The sequence below is a fragment of the Hippopotamus amphibius genome, chromosome 6, assembly GCF_030028045.1.
Source record: "Hippopotamus amphibius kiboko isolate mHipAmp2 chromosome 6, mHipAmp2.hap2, whole genome shotgun sequence".
NCBI lineage: Eukaryota > Metazoa > Chordata > Mammalia > Artiodactyla > Hippopotamidae > Hippopotamus > Hippopotamus amphibius.
Genome location: NC_080191.1, coordinates 3,677,328 through 3,697,458, shown reverse-complemented (window position 1 = coordinate 3,697,458; position 20,131 = coordinate 3,677,328). Strand labels below are relative to the sequence as shown.

At 39.3% G+C, this 20,131-nt stretch overlaps 1 protein-coding gene across 2 annotated transcripts in view; it reads right to left on the bottom strand.

Moving 5' to 3' along the window:
- Window positions 1-20,131, bottom strand: part of PDE10A (phosphodiesterase 10A) — a 294,827-nt gene that overhangs the window by 49,308 nt on the left and 225,388 nt on the right. For both annotated transcript variants that reach the window (XM_057740083.1, XM_057740084.1), the window contains exon 13: window positions 15,996-16,182. In XM_057740083.1, the coding sequence (XP_057596066.1) occupies window positions 15,996-16,182 (187 nt within the window). The remainder of the gene's footprint in view (window positions 1-15,995; window positions 16,183-20,131) is intronic.

Here is a 20,131-nt window from a genome sequence, read left to right as displayed (position 1 = left end):
ACACTTACAGTTTTGCTCCCTAATGACTAACATTTTTGACTGAAATTCAGGTACTTTTCCCTGACATAAATCAGTTAATCTTGCAAACTAATCAGCGGCATCTTTATGTATTATCAATCAGGTTCAAACCAATGACACCCAATGAAATTCTTCATGGGGACGATTCTAATAAGTTAAAAGTTGTTTCATAAAATAAAGTAAAGACTTCAACTTTTGAAGATGGAGAGGGAAAAGGAAATAAAAAACAGATGGAAAAAAAACAAGACGAATAACAAGATGACGGGTTCATACCTAAACAGAAAATGTGCCTGGTCTAAATATCCCCATGAAAGGCAAAGCGTATCTGATTGAACAGAAAAGCAAAACCCCAACTCATGCTGTTTATAAGAATTCTACTTTAAATATAGTCAAATAGGAGAAGAGTGAAAGGCTGGAAAAGATATTTCACGTTTAGCACCAGTCTAGAGAAAGTGGGAATGGCTGAGCTAATACCAAATAAAATAGATTTCAGAGCAAAGACTATTACCAGGGATGAAGAAGAGCTTTTTTTTTTCACAGATTTAAATGTAAAATTATAAAATTTTAGAGGAAAACATAGCAGAAAATATTCATAACCTAGGGTGAGGTGAAGAATTCTTACAGGACTCTAAAAGCACAACACATAAAAGAAAAAAAAATCAATACACTGAACTTCCTTAAAATGAAAAAATTTTGCTCTGTGAAAGACCCTGTTAAGAAGATAAAAAGACAAGCTATGGACTGGGAGAATATATTTGCAAGTCACTTCTCTAACAAAGGATTTGTATACAGAATATATCAAGAAGATCTTTTCAAATGCTAACGGGGTCTGCTCACCCGGAGAGCATCACACCCTAAATGTACGTGGTCCGCTGGTTTTCCACAGGGGTGCAGCGACCAGATAGCGGGGAAAGAAGAGTCTGCCCAGCAAAGGGCGCTGGACCAGCTGGGTGCCCATGTGCCAAACCAACAAACAAATGTTGATCCTTACCTTGTACCATACACAAGAATTTACTCAAAATTTACTCAAAACGGGAAACTATAAAACGTCTAGAGACAACACAGGAGAAAATCTTTGCAGTCTTTGTTTGGGCAAATATTTCTGTAATACAATGTTGACAGCATGATCATACAAAGAAAAACTCATAAATTAGCCTTCTTCAAAATTAAGAACTGCTCTTAGAAAGAAACTGTTAAGAGAATGACAAGACCAGTCAAACACTGGGAGCAAATACTTGCAAATAAGCAATCTGATAGATGACTTGTATCTAGAATATGTAAAAGAACTATCAAAACTCAGTAATAAAAAAGAACAATCACAAACAAAAAATAGGCAAACGATTTGAGACGACAGTTCACTAAACAAGACATGGAGATGGCAGGTGTGGAGACAATGGAACACACACAATGAGGTCGGGAATGTACAACCACTTTGTAAGACGGTTTGGCAGTTTCTTAAATAACCCACCAGTAAATCCTAGGGATTTACTCAAGGGAAATGAAAGCCTATGACCACACAAAGACTTGCGCACCTTTATTTGTAACAGCACAAAACGAAATGACTCAAATGCCCATCAACAAGTGACTAAACAGCTCATAGTATATCCATGCAGTGGAATACTCAGTAATAAAAAAGAAGGAACTATTTACACATGCAATATCATGGCTAAATCTCTAGATAACTGTGCTTAGTAAAAGAAGCCAGACAAAAAGGAACACAGATATCATGATTCCGACTATACAAGCTAGTTCTAGAAAATGCAAAGTAAGTTATAGAAAGTAGACCAGTGGTCACCTGACACTGGGGGAAGAAGATGGGGAGGGTCCCATGCGAGGGGTCACAGAGGGGCCACAGAAACTTGTGGGGGTGATGGGTACATCGGTTATCTTGATGCGGTGATGCTTTCACTGGGGTGCGTGTATATACACCTGTCAAATTGTATGCTCGAAACACGTGCAAGTCATTGTATATTTATAAACCGCAGTAGTTTTTTTTTTTTTTTAAAGTTTGCTACCATAAATTTCACTGAAAAATGTCACATGGTGATGATGAAAACATCTGTTTTTCAAAGTACTCTTTTCATGGCATGAGTTTATTTGGAAAAGCAATTATCTTCTTATTCAGTGTTAATGTTACTTGCAATTTGAAAGTTCAGATTAAATGTTTATTTCTTTGAATATGTCTTCTAAGTAACAAAACATTGTCATCTGTCATTAGAAAAGATCAGCAATTTGGGCTTTTTACCTTTTCGTGAAAGAAATATGTGTAAATAATCAATGAATTCACCAACCATTCCAAGTACTTTGCCACAAGCAGCAAATGCTTGGTGGTGCAATGGAAATGAACGTACACTGCAAAGCCATCCTCCCAGCAGGGCGGAGGAAAAGCCTGCGTCAGGCTTACAAGTGCAGGCTGGACACCACTGTCACCTCTCCCTCCTTGTAGAAGGCCCACTCTGGCACGGGGACTCCGCCCGCTGGACAAGGCACAACCACCTGACGCATGACCTGCACGAGAGCTCCATCCGTGCACGAACAATGGAGAAAATGCGGTCTCTCTAATATCATTTACCTAAGAGGCGTTCCCACGTGTTCCTCCCACCCCCAGCCGACTGCCACTTGCCTTCCACTCGAGATGACACGGGAGGTTCTGGCAGGAAGGGGAACAGTCAGCAGGATCTACTCGGTATTTACTGTGATTCGGTAGTACCTGCTATTCTGTGAAATGCTACAGGGCAGGTGCTGGTGCATCAGGCAGCAGAAGACGGCCGCTAGTACCGTCACGAACACGAGAGGGCACGTCCCACGCGGCGTGCGGCGCTCTCAGGGCTCCATGGGACTCTCACAGAAATGCTGGCAGGCATTCTTATCGCTTGATAAGTGTATGACCTCCAATCACAATAAATTACCTTTTTATTTATTATTTTTATTTATAAACATTTATAGTTTTTAAATCAATTTGTAATGTTTGTGAATATATAAATTATTAAATTTCATTTATTTTTATTTTATCTTGTAATCAGTGTAGGGAGGTAACATGAATTTTAACTTTACGGCAAAAAAATAATTAGTTTTGGCAAATTTTATAGCTACTTTAGTCCTCGTTTTCTAAATGAACTTTAAAGTTCAATAATATAATGTAACATTATTAGCGAATGATTTTACCTTATTCATCCTACTGCAAATTATTAATGAAGGTAGAAAACTATGTTGTGCGCCTAGGTTGATTTTGAGTGAATTATCTGTCTATGACAACTGAGTAATTAATCTTGGGTTCACTGTCCAGCCAGGAGAGTCGGCTGCGAGAGGCAGCTGCCACTTATCTTGACTGTGCATTAACCTCAGGCTCTAGGATACGGAAAAGGCACAGAAGACAGAAGAAAGATGACCTGGAAACAGGAACATAACCGAGCATATTCCTACCACGTGGTAAAAACACTACCACTTATAATCTTATAAAATGGCACCCCTACTTATTGGCATCCAAGAATACTTAGTGATGCTTCAGAATGTTTCCTTGTGCCTATTTCTACAACATCGTCACTGTGATTAGATATGGTGGCGTCTGGAGGACACCCTAATATCATTCACGTTCATGGCAGGCCTGGAGTCACTTAAAGGTAAAGCAACAAAGAACCTGACTGTGGATCACCTGCCTGGGTTGAACCTCCTCTCCAACATTCACTAACTGTACACCTTTAGGCAAGTTACCTAATTCTCTGTGCCCCAGTCTCCCAGGTGCAGACTCTGGACACTGCAGTACCCACGCCATGAAGAATACGAGGGTTCAGTGCAGCAACACACGTAAGGAACTGAGAACAAACTCGGGCAAGTGGCCGTCAAGCTCTCAGTGCTGTAGGCGGTTACCATCTCCTCATCTTTGACGACACCAGTGCTGCTGCCACTCTGTTTGGCTCCTTGATGTCTTAGGTGGTGAGTGTCCGTAGCAGGAGTCTGCAAGCCACAGAACTGGGAAACGCTACAGATAAGGCCTCGTCTTGGTTAGAGAGCTGGCTTTACCAGCACACCACTGGTACGGGCAATCCGCAAGACACAAGGAGCTTAGCCTCTGCTGTTACAAACTGTGTGCTCTTTCCCTCCTACACAATTCACATTTGCAACCTAACTGACAAAATATTTGCTAAAGTACAAATTTTCAATATGATGTTTGTCAACAGCATTAAATATCATTAATAAAATCAATTTGGTCCCCTAAATAAACCTAAAATGAAAGACACTCCACACAGATATGAACAAGAAACCTTGCACTATGTATTAGCAGCATAAAACAGTGCTGCAGTCTGCTAGAGGAACAACAGACCCAGCAGAGGCTGTGCTTCCTGGGCTGGGACATGAAGGCCTGGGTGGGACGAGAGGCCTGGCTGTGGAATTCTGTAAAAAGAGTGGGTCACGCAGGTCTCCCGCCGGGGAAGTGATTCCAGATGAATCTGAGTAAATAAGTAAAAGTCAAGTAAGCAAGTAAATGAATGGATCAATGAATAAATCCAAGAAAGAAGAGACCAACACAAGGAAAAACCAATAGACTTGAGCCCCCCAAGAACTGAGCTGATAAAAAGAATTGAGCGATTAAAATATATATTATTGAAAAATATAGCATTTGATGTGTGACTTCCTTTGTCTGCACAATTATTCTAGTTTATGGAAACCACAGTACTAAAATGCAAAGGAATGGTACTTTTTTCCTTCACTAAATCCTAGGTGGAAGTGGTTACAATGCTGTCTTTCTTAAAGCATACAGAGAGCTCCGGAGGCAGGCCACACACATTCAGAGCCTGGCTCTGTTACACATTTGCTGTGTGGCCTTCCACAGACTACTTAAACTCTGTGTCCATTTTTTCTCATGTCATCTGAGCTAATAATGACCTCACTCAGGAGTGCTGTGGGACTAACAAGAGGAGTTTTTATACATAAAGTGTCCAGAACAGTGCCTGTCACAGTTGGCATTACACCAATTAAGAGGACTTCTTATCGCCACTCTAACAGTCACCTTCTGGTATAGAGAAGATATGCAATACTTGGTGGTTGAATTCAGGAATGAATAAAGCCTGGACCATTTATTAAATTTGCCCCAGCCATTTGGTTTCATTTTAATGATTTTTTCCATCCTCCTTTAATGTTAAATGTCTTCCGATTCAAAACGTACAGAGCTAATCTGCTCTGTAAAGCTATCCTGTTAGCTTTTTGCATCATACCGAATTGTTCCTTTAAAAATCACATGTATGAGTAAGTTGACTCTTTTCGTTTTAAAAGTCTCTTTCAGTCTCCTCAAATGGTTATCATTCCACCAACAGTACTATCAATTATCTGTTAGAAATAAAATGCAGATGTTGCCCATCAGAGACATGCCCCTTTAATTCAATAAAAGGGGTGTAACCTAACAGACCTACAGAGGAACCAAAGAAGATTAAAAACATAACAAGTGTTTATGTGCCCTGCCTCCTGGTCAGGCCTTTTACTCAAACAAGACCACAGAGCTGAACAACACAGTATGCTCTTACAACAACACATTCAGTATGAGAAGCACTGTGCATGTGGTAAAACGCTCCTATTAAGGACATAATAATTTGCTCATGAGCAGAAACATGTTGAATTTCCCAGGGCCAACCTGTTTAATCTGACTCAGTAGCCAGCGATTACAAGGCACTTCACACAGCACAAAGCTTCTTCATGTATGCAATCTTAATAAACATTCACTTATATTCTCCAGAAAGAAGTACAACATGAGGTAAAGCAAGAAACCACGGATATAATTAATTGGTTGGGACAACGCTAATATAAGGCTTTAAAAAAAATTTTTTTTACTAATGTTCATATGATGCTTGGGGAAAAAATGCTCAAAATGTGAGGCAGACTTGTCCAAAAAAACATGATGGAGAAGAATCAAGATGGCAGAGTAGGAGGACGTGCGCTCACTCCCTCTTGCAAGAGCACTGGAATTACAACAAACTGCTGAACAACCATCCACAGAAAGACACTGGAACTCACCAAAAAAAAACCAGCCCACATCCAGAGACAAAGCAGAAGCCGCAATGAGACGGTAGGAGGCGCACAATTGAGTTAAAATCAAATCCCATAAATGCTGGGTGGGTGACTCACAAGCTGGAGAACAGTTATACTGCAGAAGTCCTGAGGGTTCTGAGCCCCACATCAGGCTTCCTAACCTGGGGGTCCAGCAATGGGAGGAGGAATCCCCAGAGAATCAGACTTTAAAAGCCAGCAGGATTTGATTGCAGGACCTCCACAGGATTGGGGGAAATGGAGACTCCACTCTTGGAGGGCACACAAAAAAGTGTGCTCACCAGGACCCAGGGGGAAGGAGCAGTGACCCCATAGGAGACTGACCACACCTACCTGCTGGTGTTGGAGGGTTGCCTGCAGAGGTGGCGGGCAGCTGTGGCTCACCAAGGAGACAGGGGCACTGGCAGCAGGAGTTCTGAGAAGTGCTCACTGGCATGAGCCCTCCCAGAGTCCACCATTAGCTCCACCAAAGAGCCTGTAAGCTCCAGTGCTGGAGCGCCTCAGGCCAAACGACCACCAGGGTGGGAACACAGCCCCACCCATTGGCAGACAAGCAGATTTAAGTGTCACTGAGCTCCACCCACCAAATCGGATTAAACTTTTACTGAGCTCAGCCCACCCAGCCCAACCCACCATCAGTCCCTCCCCTCAGGAAGTACCCATGAGCCTCCTAGACAGCTTCCTCCACAAGAGAGCAGACAGCAAAATCAAGCAGTATCAGCAGTATTTCATCTTGTGGAACTGAAAATCACAGCCACAGAAAGACAGAGAAAATGAAAAGGCAAAAGACTTTGTACCAGATGAAGGGACAAGATAAAACACCAGAAAAACAACTAAATGAAGAGGAGATAGGCACTCTTCCGGAAAAAGAATTCAGAATAATGATGGTGAAGATGATCCAGGACTTTGAAAAAAGACTGGATGCAAAGATCGAAAAGTTGCAAGAAAAGTTGACTAAAGATCTAGAAGAAGTAAAGAACAAACAAACAGAGATATGCAACACAATAACTGAAATGAAAAATACACTAGAAGGAACCAATAACAGGTTAACAGAGGCAGAAGGGCAAATAAGTGACCTGGAAGACAGAATGGTGATAATCACTGATGCAGAAAAGAATAAAGGAAAAAGAATGAAAAGAACTGAAGACAGCCTAAGAGACCCCTGGGACAATGTTAAACGCACCAACATTCACATTATAGGAGTCCCAGAAGGAGAAGAGAGAGAGAGAAGGGACCTGAAAAGAGATTATAATTGAAAACTTCCCTAACATGGGAAAGGAAATAGCTACCCAAGTCCAGGAAGCGCAGAGAGTCCCAGGCAGGAGAAACCCAAGGAGAAACACGCCAAGACATATAGTAGTCAAACTGACAAAAATTAAAGACAGAGAAAAGTTATTAAAAGCAACAAGGGAAAAATGACAAATAACATACAAGGGAACTCCCATAAGGATAACAGCTGATTTCTCAGCAGAAACTCTGCAAGCCACAAGGGAGTGGCATGATATATTTAAAGTGATGACAGGAAGAACCTACAACCAAGAATACTCTACCCAGCAAGGATCTCATTCAGATTCGAAGGAGAAATCAAAACCTTTACAGACAAGCCACAGCTAAGAGAATTCAGCACCACCAAACCAGCCCTACAACAAATGCTAAAGGAACTTCTCTAAGCGGGAAACATAAGAGAAGAAAAGGACCTACAAAAACCTAAATAAAACAATTAAGAAAATGGTAATAGGAACATACATATTGAAAATGACCTTGAATGTAAATGGACTCAATGCACCAACCAAAAGACACAGACTGGCTGAATGGATACAAAAACAAGACCCATATATATGCTGTCTATAAGAGACCCATTTCAGACCTAGGCACACATACAGATGGAAAGTGAGGGGATGGAAAAAGATATTCCATGCAATGGAAATCAAAAGAAAGCTGGAGTAGCGATACTCATATCAGATAAAATAGACTTTAAAATAAAAAATGTTACAAGAGACAAGAAAGGACATTACATAAAAATCAAGGGATCAATCCAAGAAGAAGAGATAACAATTATAAATATATATGCACCCAATATAGGAGCACCTCAATACATAAGGCACATGCTAACAACTATGAAAGAGAAAATCGACAGTAACACAATCATAGTGGGGGAGTTTAACACCCCACTGACACCAATGGACAGATCATCCACAAAGAAAATTAATAAGGAAACACAAGCTTTAAATGACACAATAAATCAGCTTGATTTAAGAGATATCTACAGGACATTACATACAAAAACAGCAGATTACACATTCTTCTCAAGTGCACATGGAACATTCTCCAGGACAGATAGCATTTTGGGTAATAAATCAAGCCTTGGTAAATTCAAGAAAATTGAAATCATATCAAGCATATTTTCTGACCACAACGCTATGAGATTAGAAATCAATTACAGGAAAAAAATGTAAAAAACACAAACACATGGAGGCTAAACAATACGTTACTAAATAACCAACAGATCACTGAAGAAATCAAAGAGGAAATCAAAAAATACCTAGAGACAAATGACAATGAAAACACGATGATCCAAAGCCTATGGGATGCAGCAAAGGCAGTTCTAAGAGGGAAGTTTATAGCAATACAATCCTTCCTCAAGAAACAAGAAAAATCCCAAATAAACAATCTAACCTTACACCTAAAGAAACTAGAGAAAGAAGAGCAAACAAAACCCAAAGTTAGTAGACACAGAGAAATCATAAAGATCAGAGCAGAAATAAATGAAATAGAAACAAAGAAAACAATAGCAAAAATAAATAAAACTAAAAGCTAGTTCTTTGGGAAGATAAATAAAATCGATAAACCTCTAGCAAGATTCATCAAGAAAAAGAGGGAGAGGCCTCAAATCAATAAAATGAGAAATGAAATAGAAGAAGTTACAACGGACACTGCAGAAATAAAAAGCACCATAAGAGATTACTACAAGCAAGTATATGCCAGTAAAATGGACAACCTGGATGAAATGGACAGATTCTTAGAAAGGTATAACCTTTCAAGACTGAATCAGGAAGACATAGAAAATATGAACAGACCAACCACAAGGAATGAAATTGAAACTGTGATTAAAAATCTCCCAACAAACAAAAGTCCAGGACCAGATGGATTCACAGGTGAATTTGATCAAACATTTAGAGAAGACCTAACACCCATCCTTCTCAAACTCTTCCAAAAAACTGTAGAGAAAGGAACACTCCCAAACACATTCTATGAGGCCACCATCACCCTCATACCAAAACCAGACAAAGATATCACAAAAAAAGAAAACTACAGGGCAATAACACTGATGAATTTAGATGCAAAAATCCTCAACAAAATACTAGCCAACAGAATCCAACAACACATTCAAAGGATCATACACCATGATCAAGTGGGGTTTATCCCTGGAATGCAAAGATTCTTCAATATATGCAAATCAATCAATGTGATACACCATATTAACAAATTGAAAGATAAAAACCACATGATCATCTCAAGAGATGCAGAAAAAGCTTTTGGCAAAATTCAACACCCATTTATGATAAAAACTCTCCAGAAGGTGGGCATAGAGGGACCCTACCTCAACATAATAAAGGCCATATACAAGAAACCCACAGCAAACATCATTCTCAATGGTGAAAAACTGGAAGGATTCCCTCTAAGATCAGGAGCAAGACAAGGATGTCCACTCTCGCCACTACTATTCAACATAGTTTTGGAAGTCCTTGCCACAGCAATCAGAGAAGAAAAAGAAATAAAAGGAATCCAAATTGGAAAAGAAGAAGTAAAACTGTCACTGTTTGCAGATGACATGATCCTATACACAGAAAATCCTAAAGATGCCACCAGAAAACTAATTGAGCTAATCAATAAATTCAGTAAAGTTGCAGGATACAAAATTAACACACAGAAATCTCTTGCATTTCTATACACTAACAATGAAAGATCAGAAAGAGAAATGAAGGAAACAATCCCATTCACCACTGCAACAAAAAGAATAAAATACCTAGGAATAAATCTGACCAAGGAGGTAAAAAACCTGTACTCAGAAAACTACAAGACACTAATGAAAGAAATCAAAGATGACACAAACAGATGGAGGGACATACCATGTTCTTGGATTGGAAGAATCAACATTGTGAAAATGACTATATTGCTGAAAGCAATTTACAGATTCAATGCAATCCCGATCAAATTACCAATGGCATTTGTCATAGAACTAGAACAAGAAATTTTACGATTTGTATGGAAATGCAAAAGACCCCAAATAGCCAAAGCAATCTTGAGAAGGAAAGACAGAGTTGGTGGAATCAGGCTTCCTGACTTCAGGCTATACTACAAGGCTACAGTGATCAAGACAGTATGTTACTGGCACAAAAACAGAAATATAGACCAATGGAACAGGATAGAAAGCCCAGAGATAAACTACAGTCAACTAATCTATGACAAAGGAGGCAAGCATATTCAATGGAGAAAAGGCAGCCTCTTCAATAAGTGGTGCTGGGAAAATTGGACAGCTACATGTAAAAGAATGAAATTAGAACACTTCCTAACACCATACACAAAAATAAACTCCAAATGGATAAAAGACCTAAATGTAAGGACAGACACTATAAAACTCCTAGGGGAAAACATGGGAAGAACACTCTTCGATGTAAATAACAGCAAGATCTGTTTTGATCCACCCTGTAGAGTAATGGAAGTAAAACCAAAAATAAATAAGTGGGACCTAATGAAACTTCAAAGCTTCTGCACAGCAAAGGAAACTATAAGCAAGACAAGAAGACAACCCTCAGAATGGGAGAAAATATTTGAAAACGAATCAACAGACAAAGGATTAATCTCCAAAATATATAAACAGTTTATCCTGCTCAATATCAAAAAAACAAACAACCTAATCAAAAAATGGGCAGAGGAACTAAATAGGCATTTCTCCAAAGAAGACATATGGATGGCCAAGAGGCACATGAAAAGCTGCTCGACATCACTAATGATTAGAGAAACGCAAATCAAAACGACAATGAGGTATCACCTCACACCAGTTAGAATGGGCATCATCAGAAAATCGACAAACAGTAAATGCTGGAGAGGGTGTGGAGAAAAGGGAATGCTCTTGTATTGCTGGTGGGAATGTAAATTGATACAACCACTAAGGAGAACAGTATGGAGGTTCCTTGCAAAACTAAAAATAGAACTACCATATGACCCAGCAATCCCACTACTGGGCATATACCCAGAGAACACCATCATTCAAAAAGACACATGCGCTCCAAGGTTCATGGCAGCACTATTTACAATAGCCAGGACATGGAAGCAACCTAAATATCCATCAACAGATGAATGGATAAAGAAGATGTGGTACATACATACAATGGAATATTACTCAGCTGTAAAAAGCAATGAAACTGGGACATTTTTAGAGACATGGATGGACCTAGAGACTGTCATAGAGAGTGAAGTGAGTCAGAAAGACAAAAACAAATATTGTATATTAACACATATATGTGGACTATAGAAAAATGGTACAAATCAACCAGTTTGCAAGGCAGAAGCAGAGACACAGATGTAGAGAACAAACATATGGACACCAAGTGGGGAAAGTGGGGAGGGTTGGGGGGGAATGAATTGGGAGATTGGGATACCAAATTGTACACTCTAAATATATGCAGTTTACTGTAAAAAATTAAAAAATTAAAAATTAAAAAAAATAAAATAACATGATGTAAGTCCCCGAGTGAGGACTGGAATCCAGGTCTTGGTCTTTACTTGAGAGGTCTGTGGTCCGACATTCTCTGCAGAAGAAAGCACTGAGAAACCCTCTTGTAAAGAAACCAACTGCTGCCTTATTGAAACTGACATAAATTGGGAGTTGTTTGCTTTTTATTTTTTCTTTAGAAGGATGCTTGCTTTGAGGGAGTGAGTATTACTTCAAAGACGATATGTAAATTCGTCTTTTTTCTGAATTGGAACAGAAATAACCCTAGACTGGAAGGCCAAGGAAAGGAATTGGAGGAGAGGAGGTACCCTGAAGCTGCAGGGTCAGAGGCTTTCTGAGTTGGAGAAACTGTAGAAAACAATACAATTTTTATAAGCTTTTGTGAGGAGAAGAAATACTGCAGTTTAAAAAAGTGGTAATTAACTCCACATACAGCTGAAGCTGCATTACTTGGATTTCAACATACACCTTCAAGGCAACCAGCCCTGGGTTTGCTCAACTTAGGAGAGTTTTACATCCAGAGCCTGTCACCAGGTGATGACTTAGTACAACCGTGGCACACATACTACCTGTCATTGTTGAAGAGCAGAAATCGTTTTGGTGAGTTTCAAAGTGTTTATAAAAATTACAAGTCAGTTTCACTATAAATGAATACCACTAACTTTACTCTAAATAATTACCTAAATAATCAATGTAAAAATAGAATGCCTGTTAACTTATTCATGACTTTTCAGAAGGAGTGTTATTTTTCTTGTTTTAGCTTGGTATTTGGATTGGTATAATCATTTAATTGTGAATAAGTCCAGGTTTCATAATGCAACAATCAGTGTTCAGAAGAGCTTTGAACCCACTGGGCCAGCTCCTCTAACAACACAGCGGAACCAACTGCATAGTATTGATACTTAAACTGACATTTATGCACTCTGGGAAGTACACAGTAATTCTTCAAGGGATACGTGAAAACATGGATAGATTTTAAGAGGATCAATTTCCACCGTCTTAACTTCCACAAGTACTCTTACCTGAAAATGACCTTTTCCCACAACCCATTTCAAATCACCCCTTTCTCAAATTGCACTAATACAAAAACCTCTTAAAACAAAGAGATAACTTAAAATATTGGTGTTAATAAGGCCTAAAAGTGGTTTCTAAAGCTTTCGTAAGATACTGAAGATGGACCTGAGTACATTTCCAGCTGACAGGTCACTAAAGATAACTTTTGATGACAGGATTATCAGTACGTTGGCATTGTAGCTCAGGTGGGAGTTCAGATTAAGAGTAACTGCTATAATAAAACTCTTCCTCTTCCCATCTACTCAAAATGAAAGCAATTCTATGGCTTCCCTAAAAATACAGCGACGAGTACAAATAAAACTGATGCTAAATACTGGGAGCCGCATTTCTCAACATCAAAGGACGAAATTCCAAAGATGGAAATGAAATGGCTGGAAGGGATTCTGTGGTATGGATGTGCAGAGAGAGCAAGAAAGAGCAAAGGATATGTGTAAACTCTCTTCTAAAACAGTGGCAAAAGGGGGAGAGGACGTTTCAGTAGAGAACCCAGGCAGACGGCCCCTTAACAGAGTGATAAAGGTCAACATCCCCAGCAACAGGACGCAAGCCTTCCTGCAGCGGGTGCCACGAGAACACAGCATTCTGTGACAGTCCTGTCAAAGTGATAACCTGAGAGAGTCAGGAGGAAACACCAGACTAAACCAAAATAAGAAACACTACAAAATAAGCAGCCCATACACTTCAAGAATGACCAAGTCCCGAAAGACAGAGTAAGGGAGGGTTCCAGATGAAAGCAGACTCCAGAGGTCTGCAGACAAGACAGCACTACAGCACCTGTGAGGGCTGAATTGTGCCCTCAAGTTCATATGGTGAAGCCCGACCCCAGTACCTTAGGCTGTGGCTGTGCTTGGAGACGGGGACTTTGAAGCAGTGGTTAAGGTAAAATGAGGTCACTCGGGTGGGCCCAGACCCAATATAACCTGCATTCTTATAAGCAGAGCAGATTAGAACAGAGACGTGCACAGAGAAAAGACCACAGGAAGACACAGGGAGGAGGAAGCCGTCCACAAGCCAAGGAGAGAGGTCTCCAAAGAAACCCAACCTGCCAACACCCTGATCTTTAACTTCTAGTCGCCAGAGCTGTGGAGAAGAATTTTCTGTTGTTTAAGGCACCCGGCCTGGTATTTGTCATGGCAGTCCTAACAAACTAATATGGTACCGATGTGAATTTCTTTATTTTTAATTATGCAGTAGAAAAAGAAGATGTCCTTGTTTTTAAAAAATACAAACTGAAGCATTTCAGGGTTATGAGACATATTGTCTGAAACACTCTCAAATGCACCAGAGAAAAATGATACCTATGAATGAAAGAGAGAGAAGGAGAAAGAATATCAAAGCAAAAATGCTAATATATTAACATTTAAAAGATTAACATAGTAACTGTTTGGGAGCATGGGTAAAAGTATAAGGGAATGCTTTGTATTATTCTTGCAACGTTGCTTTCTGTCTGAAATCGTTTCAAAATAAAAAGTGTAAAAAATTTATGCCAAGTCTAGTTTCATCCTAACAATAGGTAAAATTTATGAATGGCTACATTAACCTATTTTTGTTCTAAGCCACAGCCTTCTCATTAAGAAACAGGAGTTTCCAATAATGTGTACTTTACATTTTGGATAATTATTTATCAAAATTTAATAACATGGTTGCTTTGATCACATATATAGTGATAATGACATATAATACTACAGGTCAAAATTAATCTGTAATACTTCTTATACATGTTTGTTTTAGACTACTATCTTAAGGTAATTAACAAAACACTCTAAAGCATAAAACATATTAGAACAAACTTCTGTGGGGTAACAGAATCACATGCTCAAAGGAAGAGAATGATGCTAACTTTTTCCGTCAGCAGAGCTAGTCAGCGTACTCTTTAAGTGCGCTATAATAATGTCAAATTGTTCTAACACTCAGATTCCATCCAGCACATTTAAAAATGATGGAGATCAACATTTAGAATACGCTGGAAATTACATTCTCTGAAACTTTCAAACTAAGCAAAACAAATGTAGGGAGTTCCCTGGCAGATCGGTGGTTAGGACTCCACACTTTCACTGCCGAGCACCCAGGTTCAATCCCTGATCAGGGAACTAAGATCCCATAAGCCACGTGGTGTGGCCAAAAAAAAAAAAAAGTATACTGTCAATATTTTTATTTATGAGGAGATACACAGGAACAGAAAATGTGTGACGTAAAAAGCATTTGACAACTGCACGCGTGTATTTCCAATGGCCGAGTGACAACACATGTCCCCGTGAGAGGCCCAGGCGGTGCGGAGGGGACGGGGCCTCGGACTAAACAGCGCTAATGCCCTGTCCGCAGTTACCCCTAGTCACCAGGGTATTATTTTTTGCCATTTGTGTTCCTCTTTTAACTGTTTCTATTAGTCATGTGGTTGCTCCCATGGAACTCCATTCTATTTCCAAAAAGACCATTTCTCAACTTTATGAAGGTGGTAATTCCCATTCATGTTGACTTGGCTTTATAAGAGGTTAATAAAATTTTCCCTAACTTCAAAATTCCAGTGATGTCACTAAAGGATTGCTAGAGTTTATAGAATACTAAATGTTTCACTCATTGAAAATATAAAAATGTAAAAGAAAGATGATACGTTCCACTATTATAAAGTGAGACTTCATAAAGTAAATGGAACCTCTCCTTATCATTCAGTAGACAGGGCTGGGCTGCTGTGAGGAGTTAATGACAACATCTACAAGGCATCTGACAAAGGTGCCGAGTGGCTGCCTTGCTTTTCCTCACAAAGGAAACTTTCCTGGTTGGTGTTAGGACAGGAGTCATTACTCTTTTTTGGTCCAAGAGTCTCAAGTGTGGTACAAATGACGCACGCCGAGGGCGTGGATAACCAGCAGGTTATCAGGAAATGTAAACCTTACACTGGAACGGGTTACCCTCACGTTGACTTCGTTTTTGTTTTTAACAAATTCACGCCTTGAAATAAATGCAAAACTTAGGAGATTTTTTTCTTCCAAGGCATTTAAGGTATTTCTGAAAATACGCACAACCAGGAATCACTGTTTTTGGTTTATAAAGGAAGTGGAAAAAAACTTTAGAAGGTTCTAAAATTTAAATCGAGTCGTAAAAAAGGCGGTTGAAAAGCGTGACTTACGTTGGCACAGTGCAGGGCCAGGGCACAGAAGACAGCAAACATCTTGAAGTTGTTCTCGTCCGTCTTGGAGAAGGCACTGCCGCTGACCTTGTTGACCATCTGCACGACGCCGATGACGCTGCCCCGGCTCACGATGGGCATGCACAGGATGTTGCGCGTCGTGTAGCCCGTGTACAGGTCCACCTCCCTGCGCGGGGGAAGACCACAGCGCGGGGGAGAGTCAGGCCAAGGAGAGAAGCCACACGCTCTCCCACAAACCTTCACTCGGTGCCGCTTCTCCTACGCTCAACGGCAATGGAGCCGTCAGCTTCTGAACTCCAACACAACGCGACATTTGCAAGTGTTTTATTAAAACCTTTTCAAAAATATTCTACCCGATTTGTTCCATTTTCACAAGTTTCTCAGAACAGTCTCTAGGAGGCTTTCGGTTTATCACCTGGTTTTAAGCATTCAACATCACAAAGTAAATGCAAACTGGATTGAGAGGAAAAATATAGTAAGTTTGGTAAAATAACATGTTCCTTTGAACTTGGTCATATTTATGAGAGCTGTAACTTGCTGAACAAACTTAAATGGGGGTTATCACAGCTGACTAAGTACGGTAAGTTTGCTGAACTTTGTAAGACGCTGTGAATCTGTTTTCCAAAGTGGCTGTACCGATGTGCACTCCCACCAGCACCGGATGAGGGGCTAATCTCTCCACATCCTTGCCTTCTCATCAATTTTTTAAAAATTTACCCATTCAAGGTGGTATGGAGCAGGATCTCACAGTCAGTTAAATTTACATTCCCTGACATCAAACATCTTTTCATATGTTTAATGGCCATTCAGAGATCTTTTGCAAAGTGTCTGTTAAAATCTTGTATCCTGTTTATTAAATTGGGTCATCTTATTATTATATTGGAAGAGTTTTTAATATATGCTGGATACAAATATTTTGCCACATATATGTTCTGCAAATGTTTTCTCACAGTCTACTGCTTGCCTGTTCATGTTCTTACAGGTGACCCATACACTTGTATATAAAGGCTCTGTATACAGAGATGTGAATATTTTCAATACTTAAGTACTCTAAGAGCAAGTCTGTTCTTTTAAGAAAAAAATTGAGAATTTTCAGCATACCCTTAATTAACTGATAAAAATATATTACCAGGATACAGCTGTGTTTATACACGAGTTATGAATATTTGACATCAATCAACCAAAACCAGGCAAAGATGTCACAAAAAAAGAAAATTACAGGCCAATATCACTGATGAATATAGATGCAAAAATCTTCATCAAAATACTAGCTAACAGAATCCAACAACACATTAAAAAGATCATACACCATGATCAAGTGGGGTTTATCCCTGGAATGCAAAGATTCTTCAATATACACAAATTAATCAATGTGATACATCATATTAACAAACTGAAGGATAAAAACCATATGATCATCTCAATAGATGCAGAAAAAGCTTTTGACAAAATTCAACATCCATTTATGATAAAAACTCTCCAGAAAATGGGCATAGAAGGAAATTACCTCAACATAATAAAAGCCAACAGCCAACATCGTTCTAAACGGTGAAAAACTGAAAGCATTCCCTCTAAGAACAGGAACAAGACAAGGATGCCCACTCTCACCATTATTATTCAACATAGTTTTGGAAGTTTTAGCCACAGCAATCAGAGAAGAAAATGAAATAAAAGGAATCCAAATTGGAAAAGAAGAAGTAAAACCGTCACTCTTTGAAGATAACATGATATTATACATAGAAAACCCTAAAGATTCTACCAGGAAACTGCTAGCGGTAATCGATGAATTTAGTAAAGTAGCAGGATACAAAATTAACGAGCAGAAGTCTCTGGCATTCCTATACACTAACAATGAAAGAGCATAAAGAGAAATTAAGGAAACTCTCCCATTAACCACTGCAACAAAAAGAATAAAATACCTAGGAATAAACCTGCCTAAGGAGGCAAAAGACCTGGATGCAGGAAACTATAAGACACTCATGAAAGAAATCAAAGACAGTACAAACAGATGGAGAGACATACCATGTTCTTGGATTGGAAGAATCAACATTGTGAAAATGACTATACTACCCAAAGCAATTTACAGATTCAATGCAATTGCTATCAAATTACCAATGGCATTTTTCACAGAACTAGAACAAGAAATTTTACGATTTGTATGGAAACGCAAAAGACCCCGAACAGCCAAAGCAATCTTGAGAAGGAAAGATGGAGTTGGTGGAATTAGGCTTCCTGACTTCAAACTATACTACAAGGCTACAGTGATCAAGACAGTATGGTACTGGCACAAAACTAGAAAGGTAGATGAATGGAACAGAATAGAGAACCCAGAGGTAAACCCACACACATATGGGCACCTTATCTTTGACAAAGGAGGCAAAAATATACAATGGAAAAAAGACAGCCTCTTCAATAAGTGGTGCTGGGAAAATTGGACAGCAACATGTAAAAGAATGAAATTAGAACACTTCCTAACACCATACACAAAAATAAACTCCAAATGGATTAAAGACCTACATGTAAGGCCAGACACTATAAAACTCGTAGAGGAAAACATAGGCAGAACACTCTTCGACGTAAATAACAGCAAGATCTGTTTTGATCCACCCCCTAGAGTAATGGAAATAAAAACAAAAATAAATAAGTGGGACCTAATGAAACTTCAGAGCTTCTGCAGAGCAAAAGAAACCATACACAAGACCAGAAGACAACCCTCAGAATGGGAGAAAATACTTGCCAACGAAGCAACGGACAAACGATTAATCTCCAAAATATATAAGCAGCTCATGCAGCTTAACACCAAAAAGGCAAATAACCCAATCCACAAACGGGCAGAAGACCTAAATAGACATTTCTCCAAAGAATACATGCAGATGGCTAACAAACACATGAAAAGATGCTCAACATCACTAATCATTAGAGAAATGCAAGTCAAAGCCACAATGAGGTGTCACCTCACACCAATCAGGATGGCCATCATCAAAACATCTAGAAACAATAAATGTTGGAGAGGGTGTGGAAAAAAGGGAACTCTCCTGCACTGTTGGTGGGAATGTAACCTGGTACAGCCACTATGGAAAACAGTTTGGAGGTTCCTTAAAAAACTAAAAATGGAACTACCATACGACCCAGTAATCCCACTGCTGGGCATATACCCAGAGAAAACCATAATCCTAAAAGAAACATGTGCCATAATGTTCACTGCAGCACTATTTACAATAGCCAGGACATGGAAGCAACCTTAATGCCCATCAACAGATGAATGGATAATGAAGATGTGGCACATATATACAATGGAATATTACTCAGCTATAAAAAGGAATGAAATTGAACTATATGTAATGAGGTGGATAGACCTAGAGACTGTCATACAGAGTGAAGTAAGCCAGAAAGAGAAAAACAACTACTGTATGCTAACTCATATATATGGAATCTAAAAAAATGGTACTGATGAACCCAGTGACAGGGCAAGAATAAAGATGCAGATGTAGAGAATGGACTGGAGGACACGGGGCTGAGGGGCGGGGGGTGAAGGGAAAGCTGGGACGAAGTGAGAGAGATAGACATAGATACACTACCAACTGTAAAATAGATAGCCAGTGGGAAGTTGCTGTATAACAAAGGGAGATCAACGTGATGATGGGTGATGCCTTAGAGGGCCCGGACAGGGAGCGTAGGAGGGAGTCGTGGGAGGGAGGGGATATGGGGATATATGTATAAATACAGCTGATTCACTTTGGTGTACCTCAAAAACTGGTACAACAGTGTAAAGCAATTATATTCCACTAAAGAGCTTAAAAAAAAAGTCAGACACCTGAAAAAATTTCCTATTACCTATGTTATTTAAGTATCTTAAAGGAAACCCATGTTTGAAAGCACAGAAAACTGTTGTCAAAATATGTGAACCATTACCCTTCAACAGTCAGAGCATCAACCTCCAGACTGCAATTTCGAGAGATTTATTAAAATCAAATTATATAAACTGGTTTCTGGTTCTACAAAGCAACTCAAAACAAAGTAAAAAATCTTTATAAGAAATCCTAATATCCAACTTTAATAATATCCAGTAAAGGCTGCAACTTACTGAGTTCCTACTTTGTGTCGTATAAAGTTGC